We start from the raw sequence: 18,933 nt of genomic DNA, 5'->3' as shown, positions 1-18,933 counted from the left end.
GGAGAAGAGACAACACGCTGAGCCCATGAAGTTTTGCATTAATGGAATATGTGAACATTTCTGCAGTGTTTGCCAAGACCAGGCCACTGGGCCACCGACACTGTGCAGGAGACTGAAGCCGCAAGATTGCATACCATCATGGGCAAGCCATCAAAGGCCACGTTAGTGCCAAAGCCATATCGGAGAATAACTAAAGCCACAGCAGTCACCAGACCCCACCCTGGCGAGGGGGCAGGAAGCAGCTCATCTGGAGGGGCATCAGGAAGGGCATGGCTAGGGTTTGCTCTTCTCACACCTCTCACATCTCCCCCTCCCCCTATGATAGTTTTCAAAGACCAGTGGCATCAAATCCCACTTTTTCCTTCCTGGCTCCATCCCAGAAGAATGTTTCAGGAGCCTCTAAGAGCTGCCTTCCGCAATTTGCTGGACAGATGAAGACCTACGAGGGGCAGAGCAAGCTTCTCCAGCTCAGGCCTTCCTCAGGGGAGGTGTTCCTGAGGGACTTCCTCAGGGGAGGCGTTCCTGCCGCCTCTGCTGAGCACGTCTTTGGACAGCACCCCTTGAATCACCCCAGTGTGTCGTTCAATTCAGGTAAAAAAACTCTGTGCTTCTCCGAGGCAGAGCTTAGGGGCCTTCTTTAACACATTATGCCCTCACTGGAGCCTCCTGCAGGGCCGGGCCTGAAATTAGTTCTTCTGCCCTCACTGCTGTCCCTCCTGAGGCCCGAGAAGGGTCCTAGCAAGAGGACGTTTCTTATTCTCACGCTCACTGAAGTCGGGCAGGAGCACAATCTCTAGGTCACATGCTGTGTAGGCTCAGGGGCCTACGGCAAGTTCAGGGAGTACCCGGGCAGCCAGGCTGGCCACACAGGGGTGCCCGCTGCCTGCCACCTAGAGGGGGAGAGAAGATTCCATCCTACCGTCAGCGACGGGCTTGCAGGAGAGGGCGTCATCGAGGTCTCGGGCAGTTGATGGGTCGATGGTGAAGACACAGTCTTTTCTAGGGAAGATTGAAGACATAATTAGCGAGGCCACAAATAACAGAAACTTTACCCCACTGTAGCACAGCTTTAAAGAACGGTTCTTTTGCAAGTGTATAAACGGTAGACAAAGTGGGGAGTAACTTCCCTCTTGTCTCTCTAACAGGGGGTCTTTAATAAAATGCAAACTGGGGGAAGATAACAAGGCTCCGTACTGTCTCTGAGTGTCTTTCTCTTTCTCTCTGCTGACTGGCCCCTACTTCTCCTTGATTCTGAGTTAGAACAGGTGTGAGCGGGTGGAAGTGAGGCGGCTTCCATGAATGGGGCTTCCCAAGAAGTTTCCTGACAAGAGGGGCAAGCCCCTTTGGCAAATTACTCTCCAACAGTCAGTTCTTTCTTTTGCCTCCCTCTTCCTCAGTGGCTGATGGGAACCTGTCCTTCAAGGATCATATGAGGATGATTTACTGCTCCTTCTATCTTGTGCCAAAGAATAAACCGTCTGGCTTGTGACACAGGGGGATGGGACTCAAGAATAGGTTCTGCAGAAAACTTTGGGCCCATAGAGTTAGCCATGATGCAGTTCTACTTGGAAATGGCCCTAATCACAGTTTATTTCCATGAAATAATCATATACTTCATCCAGGCTCACATAACTGAGTACACCCTATGCCTCTTTATCTCCACACAGTATCCCTAGGCACACCTCATTCTTAACCTGTGAAGCCCCTGGACGTTCTCATTTTGCTTTAGAATTTCCCAAATAACATGACCCACCCAACCTACCCATTCACACCATATAAATACCTAAGATTTGGGCAGTCGGTCCTAAGTTCTCCACACCTCCTGCCCCGTCTTCCGGGGCACTGGCCTGGAAGTCAGGGTGTTTAGCAGGAACCACCCTCCCTTCCCCACACACAGGCTCTCTAGTCAGCACTCCCTGCCCCCACTGCACTCTCCTCAAGTTCTTCCTCCACTCCCTCCAGTACTATCAGCCCCACTGCTGCCATTCCCCGGTCCCCTCCCGCCTCATCAACACTCATGATGGTGGACATCCTGGCAGTCACCACAATTAGTTGGCTTTGTTCCTAAAGTCTTATTTCCTATGTTGCTCTTCTGCTCAAAACTTCCCCAAAGCCCTCACAGGCTGCCAAGCAGCTCTGGGCGCCGGGCTGCAAACCTCTCGAGGCCTTCCTTTACCTGTCCCCTTGCTGTTCAGTTCCCTTATTCCTGATAACCCTTCACCAGCCCTCTCTGATCCTCCACACTGATCATCTCACCACCATAATACCTTGATTCTAAGACCGTATTAATTCTAGGACACACTATCAATTCAATAATAGCTTTTTGGGGAAACAAAAACCCCGAGCACGTTAAATATATACATTGATTTTAAAGTACTTCAGGATTTCAGAAATGTCAAGATGTTTTTTTAAAAAAGACTCTTAAATGGTGAGTGGATAAATGGATAACTAAACTATGGTACATCTACACCATGGAATACCACTGAGCAACACAAAGGAACAAACTACTATACGTGCAACAACTTGGATGAATCTCAAAGGTATTATGTCAAGGAAGCCACTCTCACAAGCTTATACAGTCTATGATTCCATTTATATGACATTCTCAAAAAGACAAAATTATGTAACAGAGACATAAGTGATTTTCAGGGCTTGGGGAAGGTGGGATGAAAAAGGGGTGCTTGTTCGGAGGGAATGGAGCTTTTCTGTATCTTGATTGTGGTGGTGGCTACATGAACCTACATGTGTCAACATTCAAAGAACTGTACAACAAATAAAGGTCAATTTTACTGTTTATTAATTTAAATTTTTTAAAATTTTAAATGTGATTTCTGAATCAAGGAAAGTAAAAAAAAATTGTTAATAGAATTGATTGATGGGTAGTAGAATTATGGATTAATATTTTTCCTTTATACTTGTCCATATTTTTCAAATTCGCACTATGATTAGGTATTATAAGTGGAAAAAATTAACACTGTATAAAATCTCCTCCAATCAAAAAATAATCAGATACATAATACTGCTTATAAGGATATTCAACAATCTTATAGACTCCTATTGCTTAATACAGTTAATAGCTTTAAAATGATGAATCTGGTAAAACTATATACTCACTGGTACACCAAGAAAAGGGGACAGGGAAAGGTGGGTGCCACTCAGGTGGAGGGACAAGAGCACTTAGAGCACAGTCCCAGGAAGGGTGCTTCACCAGAAGATCCACTCTTCTCACTAAACATCTCAAGAATAGGCACATACAGTGTGGGGAACATAAATGCTGAGGTCTCAGGAGATAAAGAAATAATTTGTTTCACTATGTGAAAGAAACTGTAATTACACAAGAGTGCCAGAGGAAAAGAGAAACACCGATGTCCCCTGGAAAGCAAGCTCTTGGAGGGCTTTGTGTTACAGTGCTATGAACAGAGGTTGCAACTCACAAATGTTTGTTAAATGAATGAATGCATGCATGCTGACAGGAAGAGACAAGGAAGTGAAATTAATCCTGATACCATGGTAATGGGCTCTAAATTGGTGAGGATCTTGAACTTGATTCACAAGGTAAAGAGGGAACTGTCTGCTTCTTGTTCCTCTTTGTATCCCCCATAGAAGCCAGCAAAATGCACTGTATATCCTGAGTACTCAATAAATACCCATTGAACTGAAACTGAAATGTTAGACTTGGTGGTGGGAAAGTTTGGGTTCTCCATCAACCATCATAATGACAACATAAGAAACTGAAAGAACGTTCCTCAGGTTAAAATAAAAAATACTCTTAGTTTGATGGGGGCCACAGTTTACTGGTTTACATGGAGAGTTGAGTGGGAAGTTATATTTTCTTAAAATCAAATGTCTCTGGGTGTTTTGAGACTTTTATTTCTATGAATGAATAATAATGCCCATTAAAACACTTCCAGCCTCAAATCAATTCAGCCATGTGTGACACAGTAAAACTTTAAGGCTTCAACTATTAGTTTGCAAATGTCATTTTTGAGAGGGCCCACACATCGTTTCTGAGAAAAACCTTAGACTAGCCTGTAAGCACTCAAACCAATCCTCTACTACACTTTTTTTAAAAAAATCTGCTCTTAAGCCAGAAACATAAAAGTCTAAATTAAAACAACTCTGGACATATATCACAGCAAGATGTTTTTTGACCCACCTCCTAGAGTAATGGAACTAAAAACAAAAATAAACAAATGGGACCTAATGAAACCTAAAAGCTTTTGCACAGCAAAGGAAACTATAAACAAGACAAAAAGACAACCCTCAGAATGAGAGAAAATATTTGCAAACGAATCAACAAAGGATTAATCTCCAAAATATATAAACACCTCATGCAGCTCAATACTAAAAAAACAAACAACCCAATCCAAAAATGGGCAGAGGACCTAAATAGACATTTCTCCAAAGAAGACATACAGATGGCCAAGAAGCACATGAAAAGCTGCTCAACATCACTAATTATTAGAGAACTGCAAATCAAAACTACAATGAGGTATCACCTCACACCAGTCAGAATGGCCATCATCAGAAAATCTATAAACAATAAATGCTGGAGAGGGTGTGGAAAAAGGGAACCCTCTTGCACTGTTGCTGGGAATGTAAATTGATACAGCCACTATGGAGAGCATTATGGAGGTTCCTTAAAAAACTAAAAATAGAATTACCATATGACCCAGCAATCCCACTACTGGGCATATATCCAGAGAAAACCATAATTCAAAAAGACACATGCACCCCAATGTTCACTGCAGCACTATTTACAATAGCCAGGACATGGAAGCAACCTAAATGCCCATAGAAGGATGAACGGATAAAGAGGATGTGGTACATATATACAATGGAATATTACTCATCAAGGAATGAAACTGGGTCATTTGTAGAGACGTGGATGGACCTAGAGACTGTCATACAGAATGAAGTAAGTCAGAAAGAAAAAAACAAGTATCGTATATTAACGCATATATGTGGAATCTAGAAAAATGGTACAGATGAACTGGTTTGCAAGGCAGAAATAGAGACACAGATGTAGAGAATGTATGGACACCCAGGGGGGAGAGGTGGGGGTGGGATGAATTGGGAGATTGGGATTGACATATATACACTAAAATGTATAAAATAGATAACTAATAAGAACCTGCTGTATAAAAATAAAATAAAATTTTTTAAAAATTAAAAAAAAATTAACCACCACACACAAAAAATAATATAAAAATACAACAACTCTGAGGAATGGTACTCAGGGAAACTTGCTGGAAGACATACCATCCAAATATTATTTTTGATCGGGGGTCGGTAAACTATAGCTCACAGACCAAATTGGGCCTGCCACCTGTTTCTGAATGCTCTGCAGGCTAAGAATGGTTTCTGTCTTTTTAAATGATTGAAAAAAAAAGAAGAAAAATATTATTTCATGACACGTGAAAATTATATGAAATTCAAATTTCAGTATACATAAATGAAGATTTATTGGAATACACTCATGCTTTTTGGATACAATGGCAGAGCTGAGTAGAGTAGTTTTGACAGGGACTGTATGCTAAAATATCTATCTGACCCTTAGGAGACAGTTTGCTGATCCCTGTTTTAGATCAGTGTTTTCCAGTAAGTGTTTTAATTTTTTTAAAAAGGTCTTGTGATTAAATCAGTTTGGTAAATGCTGAGCCAATTTTTTTTCTTTTTTTAATTAATTTATTTTATTTATTTTATTTTTGGCTGTGTTGGGTCTTCGTTGCTGCGCGCGGGCTTTCTCTAGTTGCAGCGAGTGGGGGCTACTTTTCGTTGTGGTGCGTGGGCTTCTCATTGCAGTGGCTTCTCTTGTTGCAAAGCATGGGCTCTAGGCGAGCAGGCTTCAATAGTTGTGGCACGCAGGCTCAGGAGTTGTGGCTTGCGGGCTCTAGAGAGCAGGGTCAGTAGTTGTGGCGCATGGGCTTAGTTGCTCCGTGGCATGTGGGATCTTCCCAGACCAGGGCTCGAACCTGTGTTCCCTGCATTGGCAGGCGGATTCTTAACCTCTGCACCACCAGGGAAGTCTCAATTTTTTAATAGTAGGACTTCTCAGAGCCTTCAGTATGCTGGTATCACACAGTTCTTGCCAGACTCATTTGATCTTGGCACTTTTTTTGTGGCACAGAATCTCCCAGACACCTTTGAAAGGTGATAAGCTACACTGCAACACCCTGCACAGGCCTCCCGTGGAGTCCTTCTCACATGGGGCCTTAGCACCAAGCCTACCCCATGGAATACTGCAAGAAGTCAAACAAGTGTCTATGCTATTTGCTGCAGGGAAGCTGATGAGGGCCTTGCTCGTTTGCTCACTCAGTGCCCCTTTCATGAGCACTTCAGGAGCAAGTTTATGCAGTGCAAGGACTCGCTCTGCTTCTCTTGAGCTGATGGTGTGCTTGTACCTTATACACATGTGAATTTTATCCTGTTAAGTTTCCTTCTTTGCTTTGCCTGCTAGGAAACTCAGAAGAACATGTGTGATCTGTTTCCAGAGGATCTTATTTGTAGTTTGAACTTTGTGAACTAACCTTTATCCTGGTGTACCTAATTTTCCTATTCATATAACCCTTTTGCCCTGTAGCCGAATTTTAAAATTATTCATTGCATTATATGTGTATCTGCAAGTTGCCTTAAATCATTAAAAAAAAAAAACAGAGTACAAAAACATACACACATATATATTGAGGAGTTACATTTCAGAATCATGCGTTGAGGGGATGCTGGAAGAAAGACGGACATTCAGTATAGGCTACTAAGAGAACTAACTTCTAGACAGAGTAAAACTTGGAGAGCTCCCAGCAAGTATTCGTACTGTAGCAGTGGACTCCAAACTTGCTCTCTCGCGATGGAAAATTGGGAGAAGCAAGGGAACAGTGAGTGACCCTGACAAACCCCAGTCCTCAGTGCTGAGAGCCAGTGATTTAATCTGTTGTCATCACCACAATTACGAAGCGGCCACGATGTGGTGCATGAGGGCTCCTTCTGGTCGTGGGCCACAGCGGCTGCGGGCTGCTGGCCTCAGCGCTTGGGAGCCCGGCCCCACGGGGGCAGCGCTCCATGCAGCAGTTACACTCCGTTAACATGCTTTTGGGATTTTACTGGCTCCTTTTCTGGAAGGCTTTGGTCTCACAACCTGCAGGGAGCAGCCTGGCCTGCCAGCTTTTAGAACCTGTGAGACCAAATATTTAAAGAGTTCCGCAACAATGGTTAGAAAGAAGCTAACCCTGACCCACAGAAAATAAAGTGCCAGGTGGGGGAGGGAACGAATGAGGCTCCAGTGCATGAGGCTGCAGAATTCCTATTCAGAGCAGCGTTATGTAACCAAAATTTCTGAAGGCACGTGACTGAAGGGCTTAGTCGAACTTTTTAAAGGGACAGAAAACTTCGAAGATTGTTTTACTCAAAGCCATTGGTCCGAGAAAAGAACACATGAAGAATAACTAAAAGGCTTCTATAATCCATTATGACCTGGCCAAGAATCCCAGGGAATAACGAAAGCACAGCAAGAACTTCTGTTCCTCTGTCACTCACACACTCTTCCTCTGACCTTGCGTCCTCTTCCTCCTCAGGGGACCAACATCTCTACCTCCTTGCAGCTGGAGGCAGATGTCTAGTCTCCACAGCAACATTTACTCACCACATTGTCACCATTTACCTCACTGGATTTCGGCCATGGCCCCTACGACATCACAGAAATTGCTCTCCCAAGGTCATGGCTACTGCCAGATTAATCGTCTTAAAGCATGTGCCTGGTAAAAAAGCCTTCATCAACTCCTTACTGACTAAAATAGAAACTCAGCTTAGAATTCAAAGCCCTTCATGATATGGCCCCGGCCTGCATTTTTCTAGTCCGATTGCACACTCCCAACGTGTACCTCGTATGACAAACTTTTCTCTACACCCTCTGGTCCCTGAAACACTGTTTGTGCTGTTCCCAACATTAGGACATTTATCCCACCAATCTCCAATGTCTAAGACCTACCTAACTTTAAAGGCCTGGCTGCAATGGCATCTTTTTTCCAGGGAACCTTCATGGCTCCAGAGAGTAGAAGCTGCCTCTCCCCCAGCTGCCCTGCCCATGCCTGCAACCTGCCCCAGTTCAATGGCACTGACCACTACCCCTGGCATGCTGGCGGCTACTTATGGACATGTCTCATCACTGTGACAAGGCTGAGAGCTCCTCAAGGTCTGGCTCTGATCCTGACCTATCTGTGTCTCTCTTCCAGCACACTGAAGGCACACATGTAATGAATAGCTGATGGATACGTGAATGAAAAAATCACCAAAGGGGCCTCTTTAGCACTTTTCCATTCAATTTTGCCACTGTGACTTGGGAAATACATTTAGGATTAGAACTCATGACCTCCTGGCATCCAACCCTGTGGTCACACCACAGTGTTATTGTTTCCAAGGGTGTCCTTTTCTGTCTTCATCCCATCTTCTTTTCTCATAAAACAGTGTTTTACAAACTGTGGTTCAGGGACCAATTCCAGACTAACAAAATTTATAGAGGCCCTCCTCTGTCCGTGACTCTGGTGCTCACAAGCAATTCTGGTGAGGAGGATCTGGGTCAATGATGGCGAATGGGTGAAAAGGGATGGAAAATATTTAAGAAATAACCTTAGGAGGATAAAGAGTACAGTTTTTTACCACTTTCTTAGATTAGATGGTATCAGAGTTTATATAGAAACCAGATAATTTTATGTAAACTGGAGCAGGAAAAGTAACTAAAAAGCTGTAGCACTCAACCACGTGATGCGTCTCTACGGAGCACCATGCGGGGAGTCCAGCCAGATGGGTGCTAAGATGAACCAGCCAAGTCAGATGCTGAACTCGTCTGAGCTTCCCTTTCACACTGACTTTCCTCAGGGATGCGCCGACCTCTCCTCTCGAAGGCCATGGAGCAGGGAGCATCATTCGAACCTGAATCAGCGCCCCTTAGTGCAGCAGGGCTGGACCGTTTATCTATTCTGATGGCAGCTGTGGATATGTTAATACTCTTTCACTCAGTTCTACTGCCACAACAGATGCTAAAAAGTCTGACACAAACCACAGATTTTTCAGAACAGAAAAAGACTGAGGTCTATTTAAAGCAGAAGGAGATCTTGGTCCATCTGTCCCTCCACTTCCCCATAGTGATGGAATGACACACAGGAGGCCACAGAGAGAACAGCAAGAATGGAGGCAATGCTCTGGGCAGGCTCTTTTCACCCAGCTAGGGGTTTTTAATCTAGGGTCCACCAAAGGTCTACCTCAAGCTTTAGCAAAATTCTAGACCAAGTGAATGTAGTGATTAGGTTACTTTCCAAAGGACTGTGATAAGATGAGAACGGAATCAGAAATAACTAAAATGGTCTCCCTTGTTATATTCATTTACTCACCCACTCACTGAACCTCTCGCCATTCTGTGCCTCTTTTTAGACTTCAAAAAAACGACACCCTGGAGCAGAGGTCACAGGACAAGGTTGGTCTGGTACCCTGGGAGCCAGAGGCCATGGCATGGGCCAGGAAAGCCATGGTTTAAACTTAGAGAATATGTTAAAATTAACTTTCTTCCCCTCAATTTTCATTCTGAAAAATGTTAAACTTTCAGGAAAATTTAAAGAATAGTAAAATTAACACTCATATACCTTTCATTAAGATTCATCAAATGTCAACACTTCGACATATTTGCTTTATGTTTCTCCTCCCTCTGCTCCTCCCTTCATATACCTAGCTTTTTTTTTACATCTGAACTATTTTAAATTATGTAGTACAGATCATGATGCTTTACCCCTCCATTCTTTTGCATGTGTTTTCTAAGAATAAAGGCATTCTTCTACAGAACCGGAATACTACCACCACAGTTAAGATTAATTTCCTCTATCCAATTTACAGATCATATTTAAATGTCTTCAATTGTCTCACAAAATTGTCTCCCTCCTGATCTAGGCTCTAATCAAGGTTTACACAGTATTTGGTAGTCATGTCTCTTTAGTCTGTTTAACGTATATGAATCCCTCTATCTTTATTTATTATTTTAAAAGAATATAACCCTGCTTTTGTTTCTTTGAAGAGTCCAGGCCAGTTGTCTTGTAGAATGTCTCCCGTTCTAGATTTATCAGCTTGTTTCCCCATGGAAGGAAGAAGAGAGGAAAGGACAGAAATAAATCAAACGTGGCAAAATTAATCCTCTCTGAATTTCCAACAAACAGAAAGTTAGGTTTTAAGTCTTGACTAGATTCACGGTGAACTTTTGCCGTGAATACTTCACAGGGGATAGTGTGCACTTCGTACTGCATTCCTCCAGAAGGCACAGACTGTGAGGTTGCCAGATTGATTTGCTAAGGTGCTAACAGCCAGAGCTTTCTATTATAAGGCTACCTTTTACTCTTTATAATTAATAAGTAATCCGTGGAATAAGACTTTTAGATCATGTGAATATCCTGCTCTCAAAGAACCTTTCAGCCAGTGATTCTAGCTTCCACTGATGCTTTTTGCCTGAATCAATCATAACTTTGCAAGTTGTAAAATGGTGATTTTCTAATCCTATAATACTGTCTGTATTTATGACCTGACTCTTCTGTCAAGAGATTTTCCTGCACTGACCCTACTTTGTTGTTTGTTTGTTCGTTTTTGGTTTCTTTTTGAGTATTATTACAGATTCACTGACTTAAAAAAAATTAAATGTATTATCCATTACCATTACTATTCTTTCTGATACTCAAATTGTCCCAAATGAGGTTGGTGGAGGCCCTTTCAAGTGATCCCGTGTCCTTGCAATGTGTCTCCACAAGTCTTGGAGCACTTCTGTGCTGTTTGGCACAGTAACTATTTCAGGCTCACCTTATACATTTCCTGCCCAGGCTAATAATCACCATGTCCCTAAGGAGCCCAGGTTTCTTTCAGTGGGGAATGAACATTATGCAGAAGCCAACACAGGGCTCTAGAGCGCTATGCTCATTACTACTCAGGTGTCATTACTTCTAGGCCCTTTTAGTGAGCTGAATTAGAAAATACTGAGTTAAATCGTATGAAATTGCTGATATTTGACTAGTTACGGCCTAAAACTGGCAATTTCCTGTGGCTCAACCTAATATACTGCTTAAAAGTCATGAGTCACATTTACACCTCCAACTGAACTCTAATACTACAGAGGTCTTCCTCCTCTTCCCACATTCTATATTTATATTTTTATTCTTCCACTGAGAGCCTCAGCTCCCAATGGCTTCAATATTTAAAACAGTTTCAGAATTACAATCCCAGTATCCACTAGCAACAAAGTACCTATGAAGATTTCTTTGGAGTTTTATCATTAGAATATAGTCACTAAGGATGTACAAAGTGCTCAAAAAGCATAGTGCCCAAAAGTTACCTGAATCCTTTTTCTCTCTGTGTAGTAATGCTATACATTTGATAAACATTAGTACCATTTGTTATTGTCTTATGTCGATTTTAGAGATTTTGCTTTTATTTCCTTTTAAATTTAATTTTATTGTTGAATATTTAAATGGTTCAAAAGTTAAAGTATACTCAGAGAAGTCTTACTCTCATTTCTATCCTTCTACCTTATTCCTACCCCCTAGAGATAACTATTTCATCATTTTCTGGTTTATTCTTTTTTGCATTTCTGCTTTCTTTTTGATATATATTTTTTCTCATTTTCTCTTCTTTCTAACACGAACAGTCGAATCCTATAAATTCTCTCTTGCAACTTGCTTTTTCACTTAACAATAAATCCTGGAAATTACTCCATAACAGTTCAGTGGCCAGAATCATAGAATCGACAGAGTTGGAAGTTCCTCAGAGTTCACCCTAGTCCAAATCTTATCCCCCAAATGTCTCCGAACCAGAATCAATCACACAGATCAACCCACATCTTGAGTACTCAGGATAAGGGGATAAGTCACTGACTTATTAGGCAGGCCATTCAATTTCAGACAGGAGCCCGAACTATTGGAAAGTACCTTTATAAGCTGAGCTGAAATCTGATTCTGAGAAACTTCACAATTCAGCCCTTTGCAGCCACAAAGAATTAGCTGGATCCCTCTTTTGCCATGCAATCCTGCAGCCATGAATTTTCCCAAGAAATAGGCCCATCCCTTTCTTGTTCTAAATGGCTGAAAACTATGTGTAATTGTAGCTCTTTTCATAAATTTTCACTTATTTTGTGTCAAGCACAAATTGAAGTTGTAGGAACCAGTACAATGTCAATGTGAAGGTATCAGAGGTTAATAGAAAGAAGGCCAGAATTCCTTCATTCAATATTTACAGGCATTTACTGCTCTAGGTGTCTGCGACACATTTGAGAACAAAGAATCCTGTCCACTTACATTCTAGTGTGGGAGAAGATAGAAAATAAACAGTATTATAATGAAGTGCTGTGGAGGAAAAAGAAAAGAAACATTAGAACAGAGCAAGGGAGGTTGGAAGTGCTGACTACAATTATAAATAGGGTAGTCAGCAAAGGCCTCAATGAGATGATGCCACTTGAAGATGACTTGAGGGAGGTGAGGAGTGAGCCATGGGCTTTATGGAGAAAGAAGGACTTGGGCAAAAGGAAGAGCTATAGCAAAGGCCTGGAAGCCACCAAGTTAGTTTACCTGAAGGCCCCGAACTACTGGGCACAACTCAACCAAGAGAGTTTATATGTAGATACGAATGGCTTGGCCTCTGCTTTCTTTTACTTCCTGTCCAAGAAGTCCTAAACCTAGGCTCGCAGGTGTTCAGAATGCAGCTCTGCACGCCTAAGGGAGAAATGAGAGCAGCCGAGTCCCATGGCGCCCAGAAAGTCCTTCTACCCGAAGCACTCTCTGAACATCTCTCTCTCTTCTTTTACCTCTGGGTAGTAGAGTCTTCCTATGACCCAGATTTAAAATATCACATTGGGGTTACTTTAAAACAGGCTAGAAGAACACTGACTGATATAAAATAAGTTTTAAAATTGGACAAAATGAAGTAGCAGTAAGCTTACAGGAAATGCTCCCACAGAGGGATCAAATATCTAAGCCTCTAAACATAATGTTTAGAGTTTAGGCACAAAAAGTTCTCCTATGTGCAAAATCTTTGCAGAGTATTAACATATTAGAGGTCTTCACTTCAATATATGGGAAATCTTGCTCTCGTTAGAAACACTTTTTTTCTACATCTCCTAGAATCTCTTGAGAGGTGATTCTCTTAGAATTATAATAATGGTGGGTATTATTTTTTACTCTTGTTTTATGGATGGGGAAACTGAGGCTCAGAGAGATTAAGTAATTTGCCTAAGGTCACAGAACTGCAGAACTTTGATTTAATGGAACAGGAATTCAAAAGAGAAGGTGTTAAAAGAAGTGAATAAGCCAAGAAGTTTTATTTCAAATGGAAGCTGACATCTCTTCTACTTACCCTTAGTTCCATACTTTGTCTTAAGATTTAAACACCCCAGAAGCATTTTTGCTGAACTACTAATTACCCCCAAATTTCTTTGAGAAAAGTTTCTCTGTGGTTGACTAAGTTGTCAATGACTTCGTTTTTAGGTACCGAACCCAAATCTGACAACTTTTCACCCTCAACCTGAAAATCCACATACAGAGTTCTGACATCAAGTTTATTCAAAAGGGATATTCTTTAGTATGTCAGAGAAAGTCAAGTCCCAGGTACTTTCTTTTGGAATGAGTACCCAAAGATAGGAAAAGTAGCCGAAAAAGGAACATGAATAGATATATTTTCACTTTAAAAGACTACGCTATTAAATTTGCTTTGCAATTTCCAGACCAGACATAATGAATGTATTAAAATAAAACAGAAAATGTAATCAAACTTTAATATGACTTTATCAGAGACTTAAACACAATGGTAAAGGCCAGTATTTAATGCATTTAAATTCTAGTGGACGGAATTAAGAATAGTTACAAGGTCAAGGAATTAACTATGTCTAGACATCTCTCCTACACTTCTATTTGAGGAACAGCAGTTTTTTTTTCTCATCCTTTGAATTCCCAAGCCAGGAATTCAGAACCTGCTGTTGGAAGGATCATCATCCTTAATTCTCAATCCATTTATCAGGCTAAAATGCAAATGTAAGTGGTGAATACATTTCAACAGCCCCAGAGATCCAAAGAGCCTTCTCAGGGAGCATGCTGAGGTAACTGGGGAAGGGTTAAGCCACCCCTATTTTTCAGATCTGAAAACAGTTGTTCTGATACGAGAAGAATCATTGCAATGGTGCCAGCTCCCGTCTATAAAAGCTATACACATTTTTTGCACAACTGTATGATTGTTATGGCAACCATAAAAATGGAACTATCATTCTTCAAATTACACACTACCCATACTGGATTACCTACATACGTTTGTTCTTCCACATCACCCAGAATTTCTTTTCAGAAAGTGCTATGTCTGTCCTATAGATGTTTAGGAGTAAGATAAAGTGGTCTCTTTCAAAGGGAGAGTCCGTAACAATGAATCTTTCAAAGGCCTAGTTCTTGAAGGATTCTAGGACTTCCCTGTCAAGACTTTTAATCCCATGGTCACTGGGAGGCCTCAAAATATTTCCCCCAGGGGGCAAGGAAACTGCCTGGAAAACGTATTCCCCAAATGACTGCTTTTTATTAAGAGCAGGATTAAAGCACCATGAATGAGCCTTATTAGACCCTGCACGGCTCTGCAAAGTACTGAGAGCATTAGAAAGTGAGTCTCAGTTTAGTGAGATGAGAGACTTGTTTAAGAAATACATACCAGCATTTTTATTAAATTTGCTGCTGAATAAAACACCACCAATATAATCAAATAAAAATGTCAAAATAAATTTCAGCTATATTTTAAGATGATCAGGGACTCTGTTATTAAACAGTGTAAATTCTTTCTTCTCACTAATGGGGAAAGCAAACTCCATTCTTGTATGTCTTTTAAATATTAACTTGGGGCCAAAATTCTGTTTCATTGTTCACAGAGCGGATTCTACAGTTTAAAAAAAAAAAAAAAACAGCCTGCTAGTGACTTCCTGGCTGATTTTAATACTAAGTACTTAGACTTTAGATGAAAATGTGTCCATAATTACTGTTTGCTCCAGAGAGTTTCCAAATAAGGCACCGAAATTCATCTAGTTTTCCTTTCTCAAAAAAAAAAAAAACAGGGGCTTCCCTGGTGGCGCAGTGGTTAAGAATCCGCCTGCCAATGCAGGGGACACGGGTTCGAGCCCTGGTCTGGGAAGATCCCACATGCCGCGGAGCAACTAAGCCCATGTGCCACAACTACTGAGCCTGTGCTCTAGAGCCCGCGAGCCACGACTACTGAAGCCCGCACGCCTAGAGCCCATGCTCTGCAACAAAAGAAGCCACCGCAATGAGAAGACCGCGCACCACAACGAAGAGTAGCCCCTGCTCGCTGCGACTAGAGAAAGCCTGCACGCAGCAACGACGACCCAACACAGCCAAAAATAAAAACAAACAAATAAATAAATTTATAAAAAACAAACACCCACAAAGTTTCCCTATGAGGTGGGCAGGGCAAGTCAAGCTCTAATGCAGCACCCTTAGTTACAGTTGGCGCTCCCTTGGCCGCAGGGTGCAGTGAAACATGGAGTGCTACTTCTCCACTCGCACCCCATCTTCAGGAGAGAAGGAGCTCCCAAGGGACCCCAGGTGACCCCCATCTACAGTCTACACTTCTTCCTGCACTTTCAGGGTTACTCCTGCATACTCCCTCTACCTCAGCCCAACCCCCATCTTCTAGTCTTTACCAAGTCTTGGACTGGGCCCGAATTCATAATCCCACCCTCGCTTCCTACTGAAGCAGCTCCCCAGCTAGATTCCAGCCTCCTCTCCTGCTCTCCTGCCTTTCAGATTCTTTAGCATTTGACTACCAGGATAAAGTTCCTAAAATACAGCATTAGATTACGCTCCTTTCTCAAAAATCCTCACTGCCTTCCAGCTTCCTGACATTACAGTCCTCAGCTTGGCGTTCAATATCCTCCATGATCTGGCTTCAAACGACTTTTCCACCCTCCTTAAGATGACTTGTCTACAGTAACATGGGGCCTTGGTAAGCCAGTTGTACTAAACATCCTGACTTAGCGATTTGTGCAGATCCATCACCTCTTCTTTCAGACTTTATTCTCCTTGACGGAAAGGACTATTGCTTTCAATTACATATTTTGCAATTCCAACAATACCTATTTCAGGGTCTTGCAAATAGTAAAGATAATAAATATTTACTAAATTGAATCTTTAAGTGGGCCCCTTCAACTCTAACCATGGGAGAAAAGACTGGGGCTGTGGTAGAGCTAATAGTCCCTTTACCAGAAGTACCATCTATCTGTGAGAGTAGATTCCACTTCAGATGATGTCTCGGGACCTCTAGCTATGGCCTGGGAATACGGCCCTAGAGAATTTTCTAGGTTTAGACCCCAAGTCCTTTGGACTATGAATATACTGATATGCAAGGGTAGATGAAAAAGGGCCAAAGAAAGGGGGTAAGAGGGAACAGAATTTGAGGGCAGAAGGCAGTGTGAGATTTGTACTCTACATATACCTCAAACACCTTTTTGGTAAGGCAATGTGTCTTACTGCTCACCAGAAAGAAAGAAGGGGCAATATTTTATCAAGCATAGTATATGCTAGACCTGCGTAAGCATTCTACATGTTGTTATATTTAACCCCTGCATGACCTCATGAGAAATACAGTAACTGTACATTCCTTTTAACTTGTAAAGAAAGAAAGGCTCAGAGAATTTAAGTAACTTGCCCAAGAATACATACCTAGTAAGTGGCAGAGTGATGATTCAAGCCAAATTTGTCTCTAAAACCTACATCTTAGTATTTCACCCCTGTGATATCAGGGTCATTTAAAATTTTCAAACTCCTGGGATAGAAAAATAACCAGTAGCATCATGTATAAAGGTCGGAGGGAACAGAACTGTGGTGGATTGTTATCTGTCTTGACGTTCCTTCTCCCAAACCAACATGTAACCCAAAGCAGGGCAAACTTGATTCTCGCTCTAGAATTCGGAATTAGGACAGAGAAGGGAGAGTGTGAGAAGGAGGAAAGTATGTGAGGGGAGAAGATGGAGAGAGATATCAGGCTCCCTCTGGGTGACTGTGGCAGCTCTTAGGTTGCAGCCATCCCACTGAGGAGCAGGAAGCCAAAGAGGCCAGTATGAATGAGGGAAGCCGACGTGTAGAGAGCGTGAGAGGCAGAGATGAAGAAGCCTTTCTGGGTTCGCTGCCCTTGGATTCTGGGAGTCATCGCAGGATCCTTAAAACAAATTCCCCTTTCTGCTTAAGTGAGCTCCAGTGGTTTCTGTTATTCGGGACCAAAAGTCTTAATTAATGCAACAGCTGTGGGAAGTTTCCTAGAATGGCTAACTCGTTGTGGCTTTCTCTAACGCTTTCTCGTTAGCAAGCCATGACAGGATGTTACAGCCGATGCTTCCACCCTGCCCACTCCTGGGGGCACCAGGTGCTGGAAAGCAGAGGGAGGGCATGGCAGAGTATCAACAACAAGTTTCTATTTTTTTTGGGGGGGTGGGGGGCGCACTGTGCAGCATGCGGGATCTTAGTTCCCCATCCAGGGATCGAACCCACGCCCCCTGCAGTGGAAGTGCAGAGTCTTAACCGCTGGACCGCCAGGGAAGTCCCTCAAGTTTCTATTTCAAAAACAAATTAATTTTTAGAAAGATTGCTTCTGTAATTCAAATTACACAAAGTACAATGCTATAACATTTTTTGACCAGTACGGTTTTGAAGAGGCTCTAACTTCTCCTTTCTCAATATGGGGAGGGGAAGTATGTGGTGTTTTTGATGGATTTGGTGTTTTTTTGATTGATTTTTTTTTGAATGTTTATCAAGGGTGTGGGTTTAAGGTGGAGAAACATGGAGATGGTGGTTAAGAGATTCCTAGACTGCAGAACTGAATTCAAGTCCAAGCTTTACCCCTCTCAGCCATGTGACCTTGGGCAAGTGACTACACTCATCTGAGCCACAGTTTCTTCATCTGTAAAACAGGGATAACTGTTTCACAGGATTGTTTGAATGATTAAATAAGGTAATACTTAAGTATAAAATAATTAAACATATAAAGAGGTATAAAAGGTGCACTCAATTAAATATGTGTTTTGGTGTATGCATATCTGCCACATTAACAACAAAGCTACATGCAAACTTCAAACTTTTACATGTGTTCATTTTCTTCATCCTGTATATTTTTGGCTGAACATTAATGGAGATGATCTGTTACTAGGGAACTGATCTTTCTCTTTGTGTGTCCTCAGCGTGTATCAAGCCCCAAGGCAGAGACGACAGGAAAGGGACACCCAGTGAGTACTTACTACATGCCCAGCACTGTCCCAGGTCTGACCAACAGTCAAGATTATGCTAGTGATTTAATATTTTCAAAGTAACTCTATTTCAAAAAGAAACGATTAAATATGGCTATAGAAAAGGATAATTGAACACACATTTAAAGTATTATTATGCTTGTGGGAACACTCCTATCCTAGGAATTCTAATTACATCTGTAAGACCACAGGAGAACTGTTTAAACAATCACAATTTGAAACTCTTGATTCTCCCACATACAAACTTTGGTATAATTCCACTAGGTCACCTCTCAGGCAAAAAGATTATAGGGAAACTACATTTGCACAGTATGAGTAAATATATGTAACAAAACCAATTTTTTCACACATATAACAGGACTTCCATGCACGCCAGTCTCTTCCTCTGAAAGTCACAAAGGGACTCTGTACACTTATTCACATGATGCCACAACTGCTCAAAAGGGGTTTGGAATTCTTTAAGAACTACTTTCTAAGCCAATTCATGAGCTTCACAAGAAAATCAGTTTTACTACTTTATAATTATACTTTATTTTTTTTTTGAAGTTGTATTATCCAGCTTGATCACCCACCTGATTTACCACTCTTGGCTCTAAATTGACTTGGCTGTTTCCAAAACTCAAACGCATTCTCAA

General features: G+C 41.8%; 1 protein-coding gene across 6 annotated transcripts in view; it reads right to left on the bottom strand.

Annotated features, from left to right (window-relative positions):
* Positions 1–18,933, bottom strand: part of DIS3L2 (DIS3 like 3'-5' exoribonuclease 2) — a 374,902-nt gene that overhangs the window by 143,155 nt on the left and 212,814 nt on the right. For all 6 annotated transcript variants that reach the window (XR_014326289.1, XR_014326290.1, XM_082841670.1 and 3 more), the window contains exon 10: positions 920–999. Coding sequence is in view for 4 of the 6 variants with exons in the window: in XM_082841670.1 (XP_082697796.1) it covers positions 920–999 (80 nt within the window). In the remaining 2 variants the exon portion in view is untranslated. The remainder of the gene's footprint in view (positions 1–919; positions 1,000–18,933) is intronic.

The sequence above is a fragment of the Leucopleurus acutus genome (assembly GCF_964270905.1).
Source record: "Leucopleurus acutus genome assembly, chromosome: 6".
In the NCBI taxonomy this organism is placed as follows: Eukaryota; Metazoa; Chordata; class Mammalia; order Artiodactyla; family Delphinidae; genus Leucopleurus; species Leucopleurus acutus.
This window is presented reverse-complemented; position numbering and strand designations above follow the sequence as displayed.